Source organism: Falco peregrinus, chromosome 8 (assembly GCF_023634155.1).
Source record: "Falco peregrinus isolate bFalPer1 chromosome 8, bFalPer1.pri, whole genome shotgun sequence".
NCBI lineage: Eukaryota > Metazoa > Chordata > Aves > Falconiformes > Falconidae > Falco > Falco peregrinus.
This window is the reverse complement of record NC_073728.1, coordinates 64,236,050-64,258,110: the sequence shown is the minus strand read 5'-3', so window position 1 is coordinate 64,258,110 and position 22,061 is coordinate 64,236,050. Positions and strand designations below refer to the sequence as shown.

At 41.7% G+C, this 22,061-nt stretch overlaps 4 protein-coding genes and 1 long non-coding RNA gene across 12 annotated transcripts in view; 2 read left to right on the top strand and 3 right to left on the bottom strand.

Moving 5' to 3' along the window:
• Positions 1 to 7,360, top strand: part of AFF4 (ALF transcription elongation factor 4) — a 54,241-nt gene extending 46,881 nt beyond the window's left edge. For 7 of the 8 annotated variants that reach the window (XM_055812976.1, XM_055812975.1, XM_055812977.1 and 4 more), the window contains 2 exons: positions 721 to 941; positions 1,527 to 6,767. In XM_055812976.1, coding sequence (XP_055668951.1) covers positions 721 to 941; positions 1,527 to 1,645 — 340 coding nt within the window. In that variant the 3' untranslated portion in view covers positions 1,646 to 6,767. Of the gene's footprint in view, positions 1 to 720; positions 942 to 1,526; positions 6,768 to 7,156 lie in introns of those variants that run through there. The other variant, XM_055812980.1, reaches the window with a different exon arrangement.
• An 81-nt stretch (positions 7,361 to 7,441) lies between these two features.
• Positions 7,442 to 9,365, bottom strand: LEAP2 (liver enriched antimicrobial peptide 2). The gene is made up of 3 exons (XM_005242778.3): positions 9,219 to 9,365; positions 8,688 to 8,818; positions 7,442 to 7,726 (listed from the first exon to the last, which is right to left on the bottom strand). The coding sequence occupies exons 1-3, from the start codon at positions 9,273 to 9,275 to the stop codon at positions 7,690 to 7,692; spliced, it is 225 nt and encodes a 74-aa protein (XP_005242835.1). The 5' UTR covers positions 9,276 to 9,365; the 3' UTR covers positions 7,442 to 7,689.
• A 142-nt stretch (positions 9,366 to 9,507) lies between these two features.
• On the top strand, positions 9,508 to 13,312 carry LOC114013681 (uncharacterized). Its single transcript, XR_003556800.2, has 3 exons — positions 9,508 to 10,528; positions 11,023 to 11,173; positions 13,159 to 13,312. It is a non-coding gene; the product is annotated as an uncharacterized LOC114013681 (long non-coding RNA).
• A 126-nt stretch (positions 13,313 to 13,438) lies between these two features.
• Positions 13,439 to 14,090, bottom strand: LOC101914592 (cytochrome b-c1 complex subunit 8). The gene is made up of 2 exons (XM_005242777.4): positions 13,869 to 14,090; positions 13,439 to 13,656 (listed from the first exon to the last, which is right to left on the bottom strand). The coding sequence occupies exons 1-2, from the start codon at positions 14,020 to 14,022 to the stop codon at positions 13,562 to 13,564; spliced, it is 249 nt and encodes an 82-aa protein (XP_005242834.1). The 5' UTR covers positions 14,023 to 14,090; the 3' UTR covers positions 13,439 to 13,561.
• A 1,140-nt stretch (positions 14,091 to 15,230) lies between these two features.
• On the bottom strand, positions 15,231 to 19,642 carry GDF9 (growth differentiation factor 9). The gene is made up of 2 exons (XM_005242776.3): positions 19,171 to 19,642; positions 15,231 to 17,298 (listed from the first exon to the last, which is right to left on the bottom strand). The coding sequence occupies exons 1-2, from the start codon at positions 19,598 to 19,600 to the stop codon at positions 16,346 to 16,348; spliced, it is 1,383 nt and encodes a 460-aa protein (XP_005242833.1). The 5' UTR covers positions 19,601 to 19,642; the 3' UTR covers positions 15,231 to 16,345.
• Positions 19,643 to 22,061: the final 2,419 nt, after the last annotated feature.

The following is a 22,061-nucleotide window of genomic DNA, read 5'->3' as shown; positions in this document are numbered from 1 at the left end:
AGGGAGTAGGTTTTGATTCTGTTGTTTGTGTAATTGCTCTGATGAAAGGTTTGGAAGACTGCCGCTTGTGGTAGTGCTCTGCAGAGTCTGGCAGGCAGCTCCTTGTTGCAAAAAAAGGGCCAGTGTGTCACTAAACACAAGTCACTTATCTCAGTGAGTTTTGCTGGTTTATTTATTGCTTTTTCCCTCCAAAACAATAACTTTATTAATGCTGCGAGCCCAGATAGTTACAAGTACTTTCAGGATTGTCTCTGCTAGAGTACAGCAATTTATTTCTATTTTTTTAAACCTAACAGGAGACCTTTGGTAGATCACTCTGAGTTTTAGGAGGGTATTTCAGGTTTGCATCATGTTACCTGAAAGTGTAATGTTATGGCAGTATAGTTACCATGTAGTTGTAATGTCTTTGTTAATTTTCTCTAAGGTTCAATTTATTTAAACAATTAATGTAAGATTTTATTGAAATAAGAGATGCTAAGGTTTTGGCTGTGAAGCTAAAAGATAAAGAGTTGGAGGATCCTCAACAGTTGTTACAGTGTCATGCATTTCATTAGTTGTAGGGCAAATCTGACTTGTTGATGTGTGAAGTAGGAGTGCTTTAGTGTCTCACGCCTTGAGGTGTGGGAAGAGAGGTCTGGAAGGGCATCTTAACAGCATGATGTGCCTAAAGTATGTCTCTCTCTGCATTTTACAATTTAATATTTTTCTTTGGGTAAGCAGCAAGCCTGTCAGTATGCCGTCTCCAGTCTCTCCAAAGCTGTCTCCAGGGAATTCAGGAAATTACTCTTCTGGGGCAGCCAACCCTTCAGGGAGCGGGTCTTCGGTGACGATCCCCCAGAGGATCCATCAGATGGCAGCCAGCTACGTCCAGGTTACATCCAACTTCCTCTATGCCACTGAAATTTGGGACCAAGCTGAACAGCTGTCTAGAGAACAGAAAGGTAAGGGCAGGCACGGGTGGATTGTAACATCAGATGTACCTGAGCATGCTGAAATACTCGCAGGCTTTGAATTTTGGAGTTGCATTTCATGGCACACAGGATGCTTAAACCAGGTCCTCTGCAAAAGTAAGGTGGAAGGTTGTACTTTTGATTTATGGCGATACCCTGGGCTGGTTGTCTAAGTGGTATTGGAGATGTGATGCCTCCTACCAGCTATATGTTTTTTTAAAAAAATTAAAATCTTTGTTGCATGTCCTGTGAAATGTTCATTGTAGGGAGAGGAACTTGGTATGGGTTTTTTTTCTGTAATTCTTAAGTGAAGTGGCATACGCATTTGAGGGGGAAGGCCCAAGGAAGTTTACAATAGTTTAACCATACTCTAGTTGTTCTGATCAACCAGTCTTCTCCAAAACAGTAAAGCAATTGATTATCAAGGACCTCTTTCCTTTCTTTTATTCCATCGTTCAGCCATCTTCACTACTTTGTCTGTCTTAATCTAAAAGATTCGTGCTGAAAAGATGGTGGTTGTAGTATTTCCCCCATGAGAATATGTGCATAGTTTAACTTGTGTGTCTGTTGTTTTAGAGTTCTTTGCCGAACTGGATAAAGTTATGGGCCCTCTGGTTTTCAATTCAAGCATCATGACAGACCTAGTGCGTTACACCCGTCAGGGATTACATTGGTTGCGCCTGGATGCCAAGTGATATTTGGAACTGAAGGAATGGAAAATGGAACGCATTTTTCTCGCTGCCTCTGATTTATCTCCACAACACTGTGTCATGTCAATAAGGAAGACTGCCATAACACATTGCTTAGTTGACACTAAGAGCAAGGAATGCTTTCACATGTCTCCCATCCTCATTTGTGTTTTGTGTTTTAACCCCAAATCATCTGGTTAATGGACTTCTTCAGTATTCCCGTTCTAAGTTATTTAAATATTTTAAAATCTGCTACATAAAAAGGTATAGTTTTGCTGATCTGTCATGGATAGATCATTGGAATTCCAGTCACAATACATAAATCGTCAGTTTAAACCCTATTTATTTTATTTTTTTAATTTTAATTTTGAAAAGCCCAATTTTGGGCAGTTTGTAGCTATTTCTCCCCTAAATTTACCCTTTCGAGTACTTAGCAGAAATTAAACATAGACACTTTATTTAAGTACTTTGTGAGCTTTGTTACTCTGTAATGTCTTGTGGTGGTAGAGCCTGTAAAAGGAACTAGGGTTGATAGGTTCTAACGTGTAGGGACACCATACTTTTCATGCCTAATGCCTATGAGTCAACTAATAAATGACAACTACAGATTTATTATTGCAGAATTTGTACTAAATAGAGAAGTTCCAGATATTCTTCTACGTATTAAGATACTTCATTTAAATGAATTATAAATAAATTTATATGGAAAAGTATTTAGCTGGATCTGACTTGGATTGTTTCCAAGGCAGTTTCAAAACATCGATTAACACTATAACAATCGCAAAACATTACAGTAATTTGCATTTAATGTGATATCGAAGTAATGGTGTAGGAATGGACTTCAGTCTGATAGGTGCGATGCATACAGGAAACGTTTCTGGAAAGGACAATCTTGTGCTTTTTTGCATCTCTTTGTTTAAAATAAGTTTTGTTTGCGTGCTTGTCATTTTTTGACACTTAGAAAATGGGTGAACTTTGCGGTTAAAAAACCGACAAGAGTTACAATTCCTACCAGATCTGTCATTTGCATCTTTTCCATTGACTGAGAAACCAGGAATCTAGTAGAAATAGAGGTCCATTTTTTTCCTTTTAGGGTCTGATAGCTAATGGACACTACAGGATAACAGTGCAACAGCCATCATGGGGTGGGAGCACGCCTGCTATTACAGGGAAATTGACTGTTTTGATGCAGAATGGATTTAAAACTTGTATTTACCCCGTGTTAATGAAGGTCCCGTTAATGTTTGATGGAGCGTAATACTCACTTGCAAGGGAGCAACTTGGTGCAACGGAAATGGTTCATGGAGTTGCAGTTGATTGCTCTCAAAAAGTGTAAACCAAAGTACCTTTCCATGTAAGGTGCTTGTCTGAGTAAAAGGTTTAAAATGCTACTGCTTTCAGTATTGCTTAGTGCCCCTAACATGTCTGGTGTGCCTTATGCCTTACTTTTAGATGAAGATTTTATGAACTGTTTACAAGATGTTTTACAGCAGGACCAGGTATACTGTATGCAGTGGTCTTCTGCAGTACTTTGGTAAAATTCCACTTCCTTTTTAAACGTACTAGTGTCTGTCACACAAACTGACTTCTCATTGCAGTGGTCTCCTTTTGAAGAGTCAAACTCTGAATCCTTTGGAGTGAGATTGTGGAATGCTGCTTTGTTTTCTTTTCCATTTAACCCTTTATTCTGTACCAGATATGAACGTGCATGTTCAGGAAAATTATTGCACTAAATTTTTTGTGTAGTTGTAGTTAAGTGCCAAAATCACGGCAACCTCGAGAGAAGGAATAGAATTCTACGCTACTTAGTACTGCAGTATGTCCTATGGGCTTTAAGAGTTTAGAAGTTTTGCAAATTAGTAACCTACTAAAAGGTAGCTGCATATTCGTAGAGCTTCCTTTGCGTTCCAGCGTGTTTTGTACTTCCAGAAAAGCTTTGCTACATACAAATTGATACATGGTTAACAGACCTGTGACTTTTTCCATGATAGCTGAATTTACTCTTCAGGTCTGTCGGAGCATCCTTTTTATTGAATCACTGTGCAAGGTCACGTTTCTGTTAGTGTTTGCTGTTCAAGACAGAACTCTGTACCCTCAAACTCCGCATCTTGGTTAATGGGACACTGTCAACTATTTTTCCTGTAATACTCTAAAGTGCCTAGCACACTTTTGACGCTATATAAAAAATACCTTCGTACAAGTTGCATTCATAGTTTATTTTTTGTGTAGTGCTGCACTAGCCAGCATGGCTGTGTTTTGGCTTGCTCCTTTGTGCACAGTTACCATTACTGTTAGCAGGAATGGTCTCATCTCTGGGAATTTTTTTTCCTTAACTAGAGTCCCACAAATACCTTTTGGTGTCACACTGAATTGGTCTCTTAAAAATGTATCGCTTATCCCTAGATTGGTGGATCTTAAAAAAATTGTCTTCAAATAACCAGAAGACTTTTTACATCGTGTCAAAATGTGGACCTGAACTGGTTGAAAGTGTCCCACCTGAACAGTGTATTTCGTAGTAGACTGTCCTCTAGAGTGCTGTCCCAGGTCTTCTGTCTGTACGGGAGATATGCAGGAGTCTTGTTCATTGAAAAGTAATGCCTTACGCATCTGTGGCTATTAGATACATTTAAACTTTGCAATTCCAAAAGCATATCTTAATTTGGGATTTACCATTTTTTCCAAGAGAAAAGTTACGTACTTTGTCAGATTTTGTAGCTAAAAAATCCCAATGCAAGTATGTAACAGGCTTCCATCCCTCTGTCAAAGTGCAGGCAAACAGTCTGAACCTGTCCTTTCGTACCTCTACACAACAGCAGTGGAAATGCATGTCACCGCAGCACTAATGCACGTTGCACTAGTGACTCCGGTAGGGAATCCCTAACTCCTGGCTTCCTAAATGGTTCCCTAGGCAGTTGTCGATCAAATACATATCAATACCGTAATTTTAATTCCCTCACTGAATGTGGTCCCAGTTGGTGAATCTTAAAAATGGCTTAATCAGACTAGGCTTGCTCAGATATCAATACTATTTGAATTTGCTGTCAAACTTGCAGGTTCCTAGGTGATAAGGTGCAACCATTTATAATTCTAAACAAATCTTCAGGACACCAGAGTAAAACAACCCAAGACGACTTCTTTTGATTTGAAACTATTAGCCATAAAGCAGAGCATATGGATGGCTCTTCCTGGCTTTTGATTGCAGTATGCAATTTGTATTGTATGTGTCTTTTAATATATATGTATATATATATGAGCTCAGTCTGTCCAAAGTATATGTTATACTTGTTTTTTAGATTATGGTGCAACTGACTATATTGATATATTATTTATTGAGTGCTGAGTCACCATCTTACTGGTGATAAATATTGCATATTATACAGGAGTGCAATGTATATTCCTTTAGATTGCTGAGGCTTGATTGCTGTGATAACAAAAGAAACGCCCTGAAATGTATTTATGAGTGGCCCCAACATACGGAGAGTCAGTACTTTATGGAGCTAATGTAGCGCTTGCCTGGGGCAAGTAAAATAAAGCCGTAGGCAGATAATTATGTAGTTTGCCAAAATGGCCAACTGCTAGAGACTACCTTTGCTGTATTTAATATTTCATTTCCCGAACAGATAGTTGCTGTCACTGCAGTGTTTATGTAAAGGCAGATAAAAAAGGGCCTGAGCAAGTCAAGTTTGAATTACCCATTGGGGAGTAAACAGCTTCCAAATTCTTAGATTTCTGACAAATACTTCGGTCAGGGTTTCAATTACTCCATCTGATGAATTGGTGTTACGGAAACCCCTGTGTTTCCCAGCAACAAACTTTTAATGCTAGACATCTTCGAAGTATGAAGAGTACCCAAAGCTTTCGCTAGCCAACTCAGACAAATCCAGGCCTGTTCTGGGAGACAAATTTCCTAAGTAGGAAAGTTCTGTGAACTCAGATCAGTTGGGGAATCGTGGTGCATGTCCAGCTCCATGGCTTTCCGAGGAACTGGTGTCGGGCGGGGGGTGGCCCTATAGCCATGCTGCCCCCTGCTCTGCTGCCTTCAGCTGGGCTTCGACCGAGCACCCCACACTGGGCGACTGGGAGTGCAGTGGTACTGCACGGCCTTTGTGTAGGCTGTCTTGATGTCCATGCTTCACTTGGTTTAGTTTCATCTGGCAACTCGATGGAAGCGTATCCATTCCTGGCGTAACTCCGCACGTGCTAGCGGAGCTGACAGGCGGGTTGGAATGCAGTGTTCCCTGTCCTCGGTTTTTATATGCAACCCTAGTCGCTGATGTAGTTGGGTGCACAAGTTCTGCAGCATTTGTTTTTGGCTGCATTGGCATTATACATCAGAAAACTCAACTCTAAGGACCAGGCATGACTTTTGCAAGCACAGTTCCTGACATTTGTATCTGGTCCCCCTTTTAAATTGTTTTCAGAAATTTTGTATATGGAGGATAAAGTGCTTATATATTTATTAAAAATCCTTTATCTTATTTGAAATTATTATTTGGTGAAGAAGGGTTTTTCTTTTGGGGGAGGGCTTGCGGGTGGGAGAAGGTAACTTTTAACCTGTCACTTATAAATGAAGCCCTTATTAATCATACAGAAAGGTACTGTTAGTAACTAATGGGATGTCTCTGTTTTATGCTTTGTACATGACAAGTCCATGTGTTACATTTTGTTTTCTATCAAAATATTTAGGCATCTGTCTTCAACCAAAACCTAAAAAGAAAAAAAAACAAACTGTGATTTTATTTGTTGCAATACATTTAAAATTTCAAAGGGTACTTTGGGGCTCAAAATTAGGATTTCTAAGTCAGTATGTGCATTTCACGTAATAAAGCTGTTAATGGTGAGCAAAGTATTATATACTAACTAGATTTTTTCCACATCTGTATAGTATATTCTATGTATTTTGTGGTATTGAGATTATAGAAAGTTTAGTGTCTGAAACATGCGTTTAATGTGTATTTTTAAACAAATTTATGGCAATTAAAATATTTGGAGAAAAGGGTATCACATTTCAATTTGTAAAGATCTTTTTAACTACTGTGTCATTAAAATGCTTTGTACAATGCAAAACTGTAACTGGAGAAACTAAGTTTAATAAATATCAAATAGATTTTCTGTATTAAACTTCAAACGCTGTGCTCGTATCTGTTGCATGGGTGTTCTGCTCCCTGGTGGTGCATCTTTAAGCAGAGTTTTCTTTTTTCAGGCTAGTGCTCTGTGTATAACAAAAAGGAAAACAGCATTTGGTATTTGTGTCCCAGGCTTGCTGATACATGTCACATCAAAAGTGGCTTGATTTCCTTCTCTGAGTTAACATGCAACAGATCAAAATAGGATTTTGATCAGTTTATTTTAAAATAGGTGATACTTTAGTGGCAAAAGTCAGTCTAGAACATTTAAGTAGATCAGATCAGAAGTAATTAAAAGTAAATACTTTTCTTTCCAGTTATCACTGGATATATTTGGGATATTGAAAATGCTATCAGTATTATCTGTTTGTTTGCTCCCTCTTTCTAACAGGCCTTATCTGAGGTACTGATAAGAGTCCAGCTGTTGAGACTGGAATGAGACGGAAGCGTGATCTGCTTTGTACACTCGCCAGGTTGAAGGATAAATGTCTAAAGTCCTCCTAAGCACCTCTACTTGAGATGCCAGCTGTGGACTCGCCACACACTTTGTTCTCAGGATAGAAGGAAAACCATGGTTTGCTGAATATAAATTTTTAATTCACACCTTAAAAAAAAAAACACAAAACAAAAAACCAAAAACCTGAAGAGAACCATTACAACAAAACAAAATGAACTGGAGGTGCAGAGTCCTTTTATTGAGCTTGGCCAGAGAGGCATCCTGAAGCGTGTGCTGCAAAGGTACAGCCTTGGTTAGGAAATGCTCTCAAGTTCTTTGAAGTCCTTTTATCAGTTCGTATGACAGAAATGTTAAATATACTTATTGCTGGATTCACTGTCCTAGATTTTGAACAGTCAATAAATATTTCACAAGTGAGCGGGGCACTGTTAGCAGTAACGGTGATGAATGTTCTTCATCGTGACAGGTCACTCTGAGGCTGTTGTAAGGAAACAGCGGTTCCTCCTGGAAAACAGAAGATCGTCGGGCACTGCCAGCTTGGGCTGTCAGCTGAGCAGGGCTCAGACATAAATCCTTAGCAGTGCTCCTCTCACGCAGCTGTTACAGCACTGCTGGTATTCAGCTTGTGTAGCTGTTACATTGTATTTACCTCTTTAACTCTGTTTGGTTTATCTTGATTAATTTTGTGTTCTTTGCTTTACGTAACAACTCCAAAATGCATCTCACCCAGGGCTATACATTCAGGCTGCAGTGTAGAAATGATAACAGGACTGAAATCCCTTTCTGTCTGTATCCTCCTGCAGCCGCTGTTACAGTTCACCTCTGTTAATCAGTAGAACCAAGTGATGCATTTCCAATGTCCTGTTACATTTATGTATAGTAGAAAATGGGCATCTTCTACCCTCTCTCTATTTGCTTTCTGGTACCTGTACAGCAGGTGCCACAGAAAATTGCCCTTCGGTCACTAAGTAGGAATTTTAATCAGTTGGACAATTTGCTTATGTCTCATGTTCATGAGAACTAACTGTCTTTTGATATTTTAGTTGTCTTTTAAAGGATGAGCTTAAGTAATCAGCTTAAAGGGATTCATTTAAGGTAACGTACAGCTTTTAATTAATACATGCCTGAAAGTGAACAATATTGGCTTTAAGAAGAATTAATTGTAAGGTCTCTAAGCAATTATCTAATCTGTCTAGAATCTTATGTTCTTTTTTGAAGAGACGGGTTATGTGGGGTCGCAGTGAAAGAGCTGAGGCTCGCAGTCAAGGGCACTTGGACTCTGCTCTGTTTGCATTGCTTACAAAAGAAGTCTATATCTATTGCCCCATCCCTATTCCTGGTATCTCTTTTTTAATGGACAGAATTAATTCTGTATCTCGTTTGGCTGAGAGTAGGTGGGAACTTCCCCCACATAATATATTGTATTAAGTGTCACTGAGCCCAGATGTTGATCAGGATTAGTTACCTGCACAGCATTGTAATGCATTCGCTGTTATCCCTGCACGAGGCTCCAACAGGTCTTAGGGAGACTCCTCTCCAGAAAGGTGTCATCCGCCTCTGCCGTGGCTGTCGGTGGTGCAGGGAAGCGCAGTGTGTCTGAAACAGAGTCGTAGAGGGACTGTCAGCAGCTGTAAGCAGTTGGTCATTCTGATGTGGAGGTCAATAGTCTTAATTTTAAGTGAAGAACTTGAAATCTTTCTTACTTTCAGATCATAGCATGCTCTATCGAAGTCAAGTTGCTTGTGTCCTAACCCCAAAGAAGAAGTACAAAATATAATGGTTTTAATCTTCTTGGGAGGGAAGGCAGAATTACTTGCTAAGTTACGCCTCGGAATCACCCAGTATTCCCTAGGCAGTCTTTTTTGTGATGGTGAATCCTCTAAAAGAGCACTACTGTCACCTCTAGCTCCTGCCAGTTATTCTTATTCATGCAAATCCTAACAGTTGCTATTAACTACCATTTTAATTAACACTTTAAATAGTTCTCTCTTTTTACCTGGCTGAGCAGCAGTGAGCAGAGCAAAAGGACCGCTGTCACTTTCCACCAGCACATCTTCCCAGTGTGAGCTGTCACTTCGGCTGCAGGACCAGCCTTGGGCAGAGGAGGTAGGGAGAGCCCCAAACAGAACTTCCCAAGCTTCAGCTAGATTTTTATAGACTGCACTCTCTTTATCTGCATCAGCTGTCAGTCATTACAGGACCAAAGTTCACTTCAGAGCAAGAGGGGATTACAAAGTTAGCATCTGCTGGAGCGATCTGGTTCAAGGCCTGTCTGTCTAGCTAATGATTTACTCTTCTTCCACTTGTACTTTGTCTGGGCAGCTTACCCCTTGTGCCAACTGTTCCCTTTTTTAAAATCTAGCTAACATGTTACCAGAACTTCATGGTGTCTTTGCAAGAAAAAAGGTGGCCAGTCCAAAGTCTGGAAAAAATCAAAAAAGCCGTGACCTTATTTAGCTTCTGTGACAGTCAGTGTGTGCAGCATTGAGCCTGTCAGCTGCAGGTACATATTGCCTTACCAAGCTTATCTGAAGCAGAAAATGATGCTTTTGATTCTGCTTCTCATTCCTGGTACATGAAAGAATCACAGGGAAGTTACTTAACCTTCCTTCCCGCTGCACACACTGTACCCAAAAAGCAGTTGTAATGCTTTTCAGATGGATTTTGGAATGAAAAAAGAATCTTATAATTGATAAATAAGAGACCTCTTCTTCCAGGGATGCTAATGTGTAGATAAAGATAATAATCTCTGGATAGCTAATCCCAAAAGTAGACGAGACTGCTGCAAGGGTTTTCTGGAGCTGAGTTGCTCCATGTGACAAGACTATGGCTTTTTTAGATGAACTGTCTCTACTGTAGTCTGCCTCCGTCCCTCACAGCGTAACTCACACTTAGCCTTCTAAACGGTGCCAACAACTATTGATGTGGATGGGCAGTTTGTGTATAGGAGGAATCTTAATTTTTTTGTATCATGAAATGAGATGCCTGGAGAAAAGAACGTATAAGAAGAACTGTCTATTACCTCATGTTTTCTATAATCTTCTCAGTTTACAAATGTTGGGACAAGTGGGAGAAGCGTACGTCTGATATTACCAGTCTGTAAATGGACCTTACTGGTACCTGCTGCTGCTCCTCCTCTGTGAGATCTTGTGCATCTGGCTCCCACATCCATCCCATGTATGCCGAATCTGTCTGGTACAAGATTTTTGAGATTGAAGAGTACCATAAAGAGAATACCAGCTTGGTTGTGTCAAGTGTGTGCAGGGTTTGGAGCACGCTATGTTTTAAGTCACTTCAAGTAGGAAGGTACTGTATGAAATAGTGAGCTGTGTTTTAGCTAAATTGTACATACAAATCTGGATGTAATAGGCTACTGCTTCCTGTGATTGCTTCATATGGAGGCATAAGTGCCAGCGTGGAAGGCAAGTTACTTAGATTAAGATAATGCCATGTTGTTAGGTTCCTGTCCACAGATGACTACCCATTAGCCCAAACTTCACTGGGATTAAATAAATACCCTTCCTAGCATATTGTCTGCAACCTTTATTGGAAAATTTGTTCCTTTCCTTGGGTTTTTACACTCCTTCCTCTGCCATGTTTGTCTTGCTTCCCTGGGAAGAGGCATCAAAACCCTTCATTTTCACCTTCCTGGTTCTTAGGAAGGGAAGGAAATGGGACAGTAAATCATGGCACATCAAAGAGCCAAACTTCGAAATTTCTTTTACCTTTGGCTGTGAATTTCTCAGTTGTTTTTCCCATTTCTTTATGTGCATCTGAGTTCTAATTTCTGCTGTTTCCAGTAGGCACTGATACAGAACACAGAAAGGAAAGCAAGAGGCAGCAGCGATAGGCTTGACTTCATCTGTGGAGCACAGGATTTGAAATGACAGCTCTTTCACTTCTGACAGCACTGCCCTCTGCAAGTCATCATTTCTTAGCTTTTTTGGCTAGGTAAGTCTAGTACCTTGTGCAGCACATCAAACTTGTTGTGTGTCCTGGGTTACTAATAGCACCAGTGTATCCCTTTCAGGCAGAAGTCTGTTTACTCTGTGCAAAACACAGGGGGGAAAAAAAGAATAAAATGGAACCAATTGTTTCCATCTCGGCAAGTCTAGCATGCCAGTAAAAACCCACAGCAAAGATGCAGGTTGTAACAAAACAAAAAGACACAAGATGCTGCTCTGTTGCCACTTTCAACATTTACCAAACGGAGAACAGAAATGATTAGACTGAAAAATTTTCAGCCACCTTGTTCAGATTCTGAAATGCCCAGGGGCTGGCCTGGCAATGCCAGACATCCAGCGGTAGCCATCCCTGCTGGTAACAGTTCCGCAGCTGGCTCCCTGCCAGGTGGGTGGCAGGGCCGGAGGACGGCTGGGCGGCGTTGCGCCAGGCCGGTGGCAGAGCAAAGGGCGAGGAGACCCTGCCTGCCCGCGCCTGGCTGCTGACGCTGCAGCGGGGCTGAGCTGCTGCTGCAGCACTGGCTGGGTGCGCTGCCTGGGGTGCAGGTCACCGGCTGTGAGGAAGCTGCTGCGCTGTTTACAGTTGTCTAGCAGCTGGTTCAGGCACGGTTCAGCTGTCTGTGAACAAGGACAGAGACCGCGGGAGAGAGACCAAGAGGAGCTACTCGCCTTCGGCAGAGCTGGTGACTCAAAATGCGGTGGAAAAACAAGCGTTTAGTGAAGCTACTGACGTTGAAGTTCACATGCACTATTGTTTAGGCTGCCCATCAGCTGCTGTGGGTGCTCTTGGAGCCTACATAAGCAGGCCGCCAGTAAGGCTTTGAATAAAGTCTGACTCCAGATGTCTTTCCCAGCTCTTGCAATTATAGTAGCCACTTGGTTGCTCTCTGCTTGCTTAAGCTGCCTAGAAAATACCAACAAACTGAAATGCAGAGTTAAATTTAAGCACAGAATATTTTTGGCACAACATGCAGCGCTGGATGATTTGTATTACTCCTGCTTATGCCAACCTCAGACCGTACTTGGAGTAAACACGAGCAGAAGGAACAGCCTTAAGACTGAGCTTAGTGTGCTTTTAAAAACATGTGCTAAGAGCCCTAAAAAAGCATTCAGCTCTAAAAATTGCATACCCCTCAACTTCCTGCAGCGAGAGACTGAGCATCCTTGTCCTCCAGACAGCCCAGCCTTGAGCACACTGAGAAACTTAACACAGGGAAACATCCCTCCTGCCCTGCGGATCAGACTCTCAGTACCAGCTACAGGAAGAGCACAATGGAGAGATAAATGTGTTGCTTTGCATGTGGCATAAGCTTGAGACAGTCAGCTGGATGAAAGGGACAAAAAAAAAAGGATAAAGGAACCAGCTCAGTGTTCTGGAGTTTGAAGAATGAAGCTTGTTTGTATACTGAAGAGCCACAGCATGAGTTTCTTTGTCACATACTTAAGTAGCTTTATTACTAGCATTTGTTTTTAAGTAACATTCAGGTATTCAACAGTCTTGTTTCTCCTGGTAGTTTCCAAGAAGCTTCTAATCCAGCCTATTAACACTAATCAGGTATCAGAGTTGCAGTTAATCATCCAAATAGCATTAGTTAATATAGAATCACAGAACAGCTCAGGCTGGAAGGGACCCTGAAAGATTTTTCCGGTCCAGCCTTTTGTGGGAAGGTACCCCAGATGAGGTTAGCTGGCACCCTGTCCTTGAAAACCTCCAGCTGGGGCCTCCCACCGCATCCCTGGGGAGGTTATTCCAGTAACTGATTATTCCCACAGCAAGAAGAACTCCTTTCTTACACTGTAATGAAACCTCTCCTGGTGCAGCTTGTACCTGTTGCCCTTTGTCTTCTGCACAGGTCTCCTTGTGAAAAGTGAGCCTGTGTACAGAAGTCAAGGTCCCCATTCAGTCCTGAGCCATCAGCCAGCTCAGGCAGTTCTGGTCAATACCAAATCAGGTGGACTATTTGTTTTTCACAGACCTCGAGGCCAGAGTGGAAAGAAGTGGCCAGTGATGGAACGACAAATGCAGCAACGAGCTGTTATTTCATACCATCTCCAGCTGAAGGCAGTCCTCACTACACCAGTCGTACTGACAAATGTTCAAAGGAATGGTAGTCACAAAGGCTGGAAATGCTCTAAGATAAAAATATCTGGACATACAGAACTTTAGCCTGATTATCTCCCTGTACAGAGTGATCCAGACAGGGATTTGATCCCGCTCACCTGAACCATCTCAAGACATAGACTTCACACAAAGTCATGGAGCAAAGTTAAAGTTTATTCGACAAGACTTATCTCCCTTTTAATACCCTTCCAGTCATGTGAACAAGCTTAGCAACACCGAGCTGATAATACAGTGAGGTAAGTCTCATTAACTTCATTACTGGTCATTTTCATAGTCAGCGGGGTTCTTCCTCTTCAGTCGCTCAAACTCTTGTGTTCCCCAGGAATACAAGAGGTAGCCTCCCACAAAGGCTGCAAAGGAAAGGGGACACTCAGAAGTCGCCCTGCAATACACACACCCCAGAGCAGCTTCAGCCACCGCGCCTGTGACGAGGCAGCGTTACACAAGGCCCCCGGTGCAGAGGCGCCAGCCCCGCGCTCCCCCATCCCCAAACTGCCGGTGCTGCGGGGAAATACCCGGGAGCTCGGCCCGGGCCGCGCCTGAGCCGCCCCCTGCTACTCACGGGGCGCCACCTTGAAGACCTGGGAGCTGAAGCGGCGCCAGATGTTGGGCAGCCCGTGCGAGAGGACGTTGGGGAAGGCTCGCTGCTCGAAAGGCGACAGGCTGTAGGTGATGACATGGCGAACCCGCGCCAGGTTACCGAAGTGAAGGCCCATGGCGCCCCGGTGTCACCTTCCTCAGTGGGGCTGCAGCCGCCGCCTCCCCCGGAAGCGGATCCTCCGCGGCCGCTTCCGCTTCCGGCGCCCACGCCGCCTCACGCCCTCGCGGGGGGGCCAGGCCGCTGCCGCTGCCCCTCTGAAATCACAGTTTATATACGAGAGTTGTGACCGTTTAGTCCTGGTGATTAGATTATTAATCAAGGGCGAGTCGGCAGCGCCTCGCTGGGCGGGGGGCGCCTCACGGGAGCGTGTCCGCAGCCTCTCGGTGCTGAGCACGAGCCGCTCAGCAGGCAAGGCCGCATGTCTGTGGTGCTCCTGTTCCCTACCTCTGCAGCAAGAGGGCTTGAATATTAACATTATTATTAGAGTGTGTATTGCTGCAGGCTAAAGGTGCTGTAGCAGCACAAAACTGCCTTGGAGAACATGGTCTCAACCTTTAACCTGTTGCTGAGGTTACATATTTCTGAAGCTGCTTGTAGCTGACCCAAAACCATGGTTTCTTTAGCTTGACTTCAGCACTTTGTCTTAAATAGGGTTTTCCATTTGTGTCAAGGAAGGAATTAAGAAAGAATTCACTTTATTTCCCTTCTTGGCAGCTCGGTGAAGCTGAATTCCCACTGTTTGAAAGGGATTACTGTGAATAGCGCCACATTAGGCAATTTGAATTAAACCTATCAAACAGAGCGTTGGCCAGAGGCTGGGATGTTTTTTGTTTGACTTTGAGATATTTGTATTTATTTCAAATGAACCTTCAATTAGAGCCAGAACAAGCACAAACTTTAGTTCAATGGTTCCAGGCTAACGCAAGCTTCACTTAGGAACTTAATTTTTAAAGCAGCTATATGACCGTTAGCCGGATGGCACTGCACCTCCATGGAGCAATTCAGACTTTGAGAAGCATCATAGCAACACTGACTGGTTGGCAAATGAGCAGGTGAACCATAGTCACAGTACAGGAAAACCACACAGCGTCCCCTCGGGTGGATCCTTTCCCTGCCAGGCTGAACTCCCAGCCCCAGGCCAAGCCCTGGGGAGCCAGGATCTAAGGCAGGGTCTGGTTAGGTGGTTTAATTGTAGAAAGTTAAGGCATTTATGTATCAATGCATTAGCAAGTCATCATTTTAAGGGCTAATCTTAACAAGTTTTAAAAGATTGCGCTGCTCCACATCCTTTTATTGAAAAAAAACCCAAACAACCCCAAACAAACAGACAAACCACAAAACCACACCCTACGAAAGCTGGGCTTTTTTTTTGTGCATGAGCCCCATCTAAAGCTCACCTAGCTTGGGTCCCCAGTGTGAAACCACCATTTTTGACACAACTCTTAAAATTAGAAGAGTTTAGGAGAAAATAAATTGATCATAGTAAAAATCTGGTTTGGAAACATCTAGCATTAAGGCGCCATTACCTACAATTTTATTGCCAGAGGAAGTGAGGTTATGTCCCCACACTTTCAGACTACTAAACCAATTTAATAGCATTTAAATAAACTATTTTAAAATGGGCTTCTAAAGCCCTTTCTTATTTTTTTATGCTGACAACATTGAACATTTCATAATTCAGAAGCAAGTGGTGGTGTAGTACCACCTGTAGAATCCTGTGCCCATGAACAGCTTGTGCTTTGCTCTTGAACTAGATCAAGCCTTTCCATTTTTAACAGCTCACCCACAAGCTGTGCCGGTTCTTACTCAAATAGTTCAGTTACTTAAGTTTTCACAAGTTACGACACAGCCATCCTTCAATTCTTACCACTCTTCACTGAGAAAGCCCAAAGAAGAAAAGCAAGAAGCAACCTTGTAACTTTTTTACAGAGCTGTGAGGAAGAGTTGTCTTCTTGCCTGGGGGAACTGGAAACAGGGTAGGGAAAAAGAATGAAAACCTGAGAAAGTAATTTTAACATTAACAACTTTCTTCTCTTCCTAGACACTTGCTGGAAACTTCATGCAAAAGGTGTCTTTATCTAGAGGAAGACTATCAGGCGTTGAATATAAGTGGTATGCATGATAGACATTTATTTATCTAAATTTATAACAAAGCAGCTTAAAATAGACGTCTGGTAGTTGAAACCTCTTCCACATTTTAAATGCAAAATTATTCCAATAAAAAGATTTTAAATTTAATTTCACATTCTAGAAAGGCTGAGTGGCTACAAAAATAAGTGCTATGATGTAAACACCTTCTACTAACTCCATGCTAAATCATAACTGATCTTATAGAGCTATTAGAATTTCACAAACACTATTCTGTTGATTATAGCTACAGATACTTTGAGAATACAAAAATTACCAAAACCAGAGTAAAACCAAGCAGGATTCACCCACTAACGACAAGTGCACTTTGTAGCTATCATATCTTCATACTCTTTGTAGACTATGGAGCCATCAGGCTCTATGGTCAGGACACTCAGTGGGCTGTATTCCGCAGGAACACAGGAGGGCCTTGGAACAGATGAGTCCAGTTTCTCATATATTATGTTCTGCACCATTGTGTGCACTGGAGAGCCGTAACGATGCCCGACAACCCTTGGGCAGTCACCTTTGCAATACTGAGGGCTGTACCGGTGTGGTGCTATTATCCATTTGTCCCATTTTAGTTGGCTAAAACTTAGACTGAAGCTGTGAAGCTCACACTCATTTTGAGGGAACAGAAACTGTTTGAAATATTCACTCAAATTGTAAAGTGGAGTTGCTGGCGCTTCTTTCAGGCTCTCATCTCTTCGCTGTCGAGAGGCCCTTTTACCCTGTGAATTCTCTTTTCCTTTGTCACCTGTAACATCAACAAGCGGATTGTTCCTTTGCCTGGGCTGCACTGAGTTTTTCCTTCTGTGTCTAAGTGAGTTCCACCTGTGATAAGCTTGTTCACTGGTATCATTCAGATAAAGAAGAAGAGAAGGGGGAACCAGTGCCATATTAATGGGATTTTCCAGTTTAGTGTTCTGTTGTGGATCACCCATCAGACAAGTGAAGTTCACAGCCATATGAATATTCCTCCTGTTAGTGGCAATTAGAGGCTGGAGAAAAGAAGTCACATCAATCTCAACCCACTTGCGTTTTCTAACTTCAAAGTGCAGGCTAAAAGCTATAGAGTGTGAAATGCTGGGACATATTTGGCTGGAAAAATCATGCTCCTTAACAGATAAATGGCACATGCATGTAGTGGAAGAAGAAACAGGAACTGACGTGTCAAAGGTATAAAGCAAGACAGACTTGAGTAAGTGCTCCAAGGCAGTAACACGATCCAGGTTGAAGAGTAAATCCGCTGAGTGAACATCTCCTGAGAAGGGAAACAAAATCTTGTAGAGTTACTGCATCTTATTTTTTCACCTAGACATAAATAACAGCCATGTAGCAGGTAAGTAGAAATAATTCAGCAGCAGCAGAAACCAGCTTAGTTGCCCTCCCTTACTTTTATTGTATGGAACTTCTACTTTGGTCAGGGACAGAAGACGTAAAAGTCAAGTGGCAACAAAACCAAGAAACCCATGATGAAGAGTTATTAGGATTCGTTTCATTAAAAAAAAAAAACAAACCAACTACAGGAGGAAGTTAGCAGTTGTCTTTTCAGCATTGGTATGGGGAAACAGAAACTAGATTATACAAGTCATGAAATGAAATAGCTAGTTTTAAAGTGAGTGCTTTCAGAGCTTTTTAGCATTAACTCTGGTTATTCTTTCTTATATTTTTCCTATTTAAATCTTTTGACCAGCAGCTGCCAGCAAGTCTGAATAATAGCAAGGCAGAAAGTTATTTATTAGCACTACTAAAAAAATATTATCATTCTTTCATGCACATCACTTTGCTTCTCTCACAAAACAGGACCAGAGTTTCCAAGTTATTCTGAAAGCACATTTGTCTCATTAATCTCTACTGTAAGATACACTGCTCTTATCTTTTCCCCCACAATGTTAAAATTTTTCTGGCATTCTTTCAGTTTGCTCCAGTTTCCATCTTGCTTTGAGACTGATAAACCCATTTCCCGGCCTGTTTTCCAGATGTGGACATAGCATGTGTTTAACATATTGCTTTTTTACTACTCACCACTGTATTTTTTCTGTAAATAAGAAACTGTTCTTTTTCGACCACTAATGCATTAAGCGACCTCTTCAGACTTACATAGGCCAAAATAATAAGCAATCAAATGAGGGCTCTGTAGACCCTGCTAAACTTTTTATTTCCTACATTAATGAATTTTTCTAAAATCATGAATCTGAATATCCTCAATAATTGTAGGAAATTGGTTCAGATTCAGGCTGCTGCTTTAATTACTACCACATTTAGAATATATAATCACAAGATTAACTGTTAATTCTGAGTATGTTTCTGAATCAGTAGATTATACTATGCCAGGAAAATATAGTCATAAACATAGCTTGGTTATTTTATTTTTCCATAGCGAATACCCCTTAACTGAACCTCAGTCTCAAAGTGCTGTTACTGTGCACAGGTATGATGTTTGTGTTTAGAGTTATTTGTCTTTCTAAGTGAACAAAAATCCAAGTCAGAAGAACTCAGATCACTTGTCAGCAGTCGCATAAACAGAATTAAAGGCTGAGGATTTCTAGCTGCTATTGGTGTGGCCAGCCCACATTCAAGAAAGCCATGAAAGCATGGTAAGTTACAAAGTACCCAGCTACCCTGGATTTTCATCCCTGAGCCTGACTTACAAGTAATTCTACTCTTCCCTTCAGGATAGTCACAAATTCGGGTTGTGATTCTTCCCCAGCAAACATACAAAGCAAGGGGAAGAGTCATCTGGCAATAGGAGTCTGGGAATTTGTTGTCTCATTACAGTGCTATGTTTTTATTCCCTTGAAAAAAACAAAACCAATATGGGCAGTAGAAGGAAACATGGGTGTTTTTTTCCTATTTTCTTACTTAGAAGCGATTATCATTTTCTGTGACTCATGATGAGCCAGCCTGAAACATCAGCATCATCTTGAACATAGTACCATTTGTGTGGCATCTATGTCGAATGCCATTCAAGGAGAAGTAGGTTATGAAAAACTCCTACAGTTTAAGAGAGGAGTTATCAGGATTAAGACAGCAACACATCTAAAGAAATACGGTATTTTTCTATTACACTGCAAGCACAGAACACATGGAAAACCCCCATTTAACCTTGGCAACTCAGTCTCTGCACACCTACCTTTCATGAGGTCCCTGTGGTGGTGCTTGCATTCAGAACATGGAGTGAAAAGTCGAACAGTGTTATAGATGTGGCTTTTGTTAACCTTTGGGATTCCCTCCTTCGTAGCAGACATCTTATATAGCCTTTTCATGTACCGAAGGGCTCTGGAATCTGGCTGTAGCCTGGTGGCCTCGCTTTCCCAGTTCTGGTGTCCCCGGTCAGACAGCACCTTGAGAAGAGGAGGCAAGAGAGCATATCCACGTCTCACACCTTTTGGCAGCTGCAGCAATGGATTTGGCTCACTGGCGGTATCCTCAGGGACTACCAGTATCCCAGAGGTCTTGTCAGAGACTACACTACCCCTGGAGCGGGGGGAACACTGGATGCTAGAAGAAAGCCAATGAAAACAGCAATAGAAGCAAACACAAATTCTCCAAGTACTCTCCATGTTCGTTAGGGCTACAGCCAAAAAAAAATGCCTCCCCTAAAATATTCAAGGGGGGGGGGGGGGGGAGGGGGGGGGAAAAGAGTACTGGAGCCCCAGCCCTTATATATGTTGCAGCTGTGGAATGGGAGGGAGGTTTCATTCTGATTAGAAACCAAAGAGAAAGATCTGCAGCTGGCTACTGAAACCATATGCCTGTTTGCATTTAGGCTACAGCCTTTGCCTATGAAAGTATATTATAAACAAAATCCTTATTCAGAGAGTTAACCGTTTTCACGTGGTAAACAACAAAACAAGAGCGCCAGCCTCCAGAGGGAGCTGGGGAGACAAGCTGGTATTGGCTAGTCTAAGTCCCTGTTTATTTGCAGAAATCTATAGAGCTAAAATTTATTGCTTTTAGCAATAGTACACTAATGAAAAAAGAAAGAAACATTTCATTTTCTGTTGACGTGTTTCTCACATTTCATGTCTCTGTAGACAGTAATATCCACTTGAGAGAGAGGTAGCTGTGACTATAGTACCATCAGATTTGTTTTCATTCCAGCACGCAGCACATGTTTAGCTCAGGTAAGGCATCCAAAAAGCAGAGTGCTTTTTCAGTCAGTATCAGATCTCTGTGGAGTGTGCTCCAAAAGACTCCAAACAGAGTAATATTGACTGCATCAAAAGTACTCAAAACTCTTGTAGCTGAGCATAACTAAAAGGATGGGGAGGTTAGTCTTATTTAATTAGGAAAATATGGGCTGGGGTGGGGAAATCTGTTTTCATGACAGTTGTTTTTAATTAGACCTATGCTATTGGTAATCTAGTGAAATGTCACCCATAATCCAATTTACACATCTTAAGGCTTCTGAGTAAGGATTGCTTGTTTGGAGAGTGTTTGATTCACTTACAAAAATGGCAGTGTGGCATTCTTTGATTTGGGGTGGAAGGTTAATTCCAGTAACAACCTAGAATATGAAACAATATAACTTTTTTGCAAGATTTCTCAAAGCTGATTTGATCAGAATGAGAGTGGGATACTGTTACTTCTAAGATCAGCTATGTTTAAACTGTGATTAATAAGGTGATCTGTACTTTGATTAGTTTTAAAAATATATCCTTCGGTCAGGCTTGCTCGCACTGAACAAGCTCATCTTCTCTCTCCCTTCTGGGTTTGAATTAGTCCCACTTCACATGAGTTTCCATCAAATGTAACTATAGTTTCTGCTGTTCCATGGCCACTTAAGCTGCCTTCTAACCCTACCCTCTTCCACAAACCAAATGTGCATTCCTGCTCTCTCCTTTGCACTGGTTTTTGATGTTACCAGATCTTGTGGTGGGTCCAGCCAGGGAGCTGAAACGGTAGGAAAATAATCCAACAAAAAGTGAATATTTGCTTTACCTTGCTGAAACCACAGGACTGCTAAGAAAAACTAAGCCTATCTTGAATAATTCAGGGATCAACAGGACATGAGTGGTACTTGTGGATGCTAAAGGCAGAGCGAATCCTGAACTATTATTCCATACGGTGAGTGCTGAAATAATCTTACATATCCTTATATATATACTGCACTGAAGAGGGTATTGTTAAATATGTAGCTTTGGAAAATTGTATTAAAGTAGAATGAAAAGTTCATGAAACAGGTGGAAGGACACAGAGATTTTTAACTGCAGATTTAAACCTAGCCCTGACTAGAGATACCCCCTCTTTTGCATAATCTAGTGGCCTGACCGTAAAACTCATCCACATTTATTAGCTGTCTTGTTGGAAACGTAAGTGGAGAAGTCAAAGTCCCAATATATCCAACTTGAACCGATATATCAGGCACTTTCACTGACTGTAATGACAGGGAGAAACCTAGTACAAACTGCCTCATGCTCTGTTGGCCAAGGCTGGGAGCTGCTGTAGTGATGGCTGGAGGGCCATCAACACAACTGCTTCTCATCTCATCCTCAAGCATAATGCTGATTAGCATCCTGTGGTGCTTTGGTGTAGAAGAAAGTTAGATCTTGTTTATTTTTCTTCATCCTGGTGTCCAACTCAGTTAGAGGCTGTGGAGGCTTTCAAAGGATCTTACAGCTAAGTTTTCACACTTTTAGCAACTTGTCGGTCTAGACCTGTGGAAATGTTGTCATTTGACAACAAATGTGGTCAGTTGATTAGACTGTGGCATGCTGACTCCTCAACCCTTTAGGAAATGTGATCGTTTTCAGTGCATAAATAGGAGCTAAAACACTCTGAGACTGGCTGTAGCAGTGCAAGGATTCTTAATGTTACTGAAGCCTTAGAGTCTTCCCATGAATGTATTTATAACTTTAGGCAGTTCTTCAGCAGGTTCTAATAAACTAGACTTCCTTTGCTCTGCAGTAGCCTGTAATAAAGAGGGACAAACCTGGAATTTATGTTGCCGTTGATTTTTTTGCTGTGAAACCCAGCTCCTCTGAACAGATTACTGATCCAGCACAGTCACAACAATCCCTA

Coding starts and splice junctions, on each gene's coding strand:
- LEAP2 (XM_005242778.3), bottom strand. CDS start 9,275: ATGTGCTGGTGGAAAGTGACAGCGGTCCTTTTGCTCTGCTCACTGCTG. Junction 8,819..9,218: donor GCTCACTGCTGCTCAGCCAG/GTAAAAAGAGAG, acceptor ACTCTGTTTCAG/ACACACTGCGCTTCCCTGCA. Junction 7,727..8,687: donor TGCATTACAATGCTGTGCAG/GTAACTAATCCT, acceptor TCTGTTTTCCAG/GAGGAACCGCTGTTTCCTTA.
- LOC101914592 (XM_005242777.4), bottom strand. CDS start 14,022: ATGGGCCTTCACTTCGGTAACCTGGCGCGGGTTCGCCATGTCATCACC. Junction 13,657..13,868: donor GGTCTTCAAGGTGGCGCCCC/GTGAGTAGCAGG, acceptor TTTCCTTTGCAG/CCTTTGTGGGAGGCTACCTC.
- GDF9 (XM_005242776.3), bottom strand. CDS start 19,600: ATGGAGAGTACTTGGAGAATTTGTGTTTGCTTCTATTGCTGTTTTCAT. Junction 17,299..19,170: donor CCACAGGGACCTCATGAAAG/GTAGGTGTGCAG, acceptor TTCCCTTCTCAG/GAGATGTTCACTCAGCGGAT.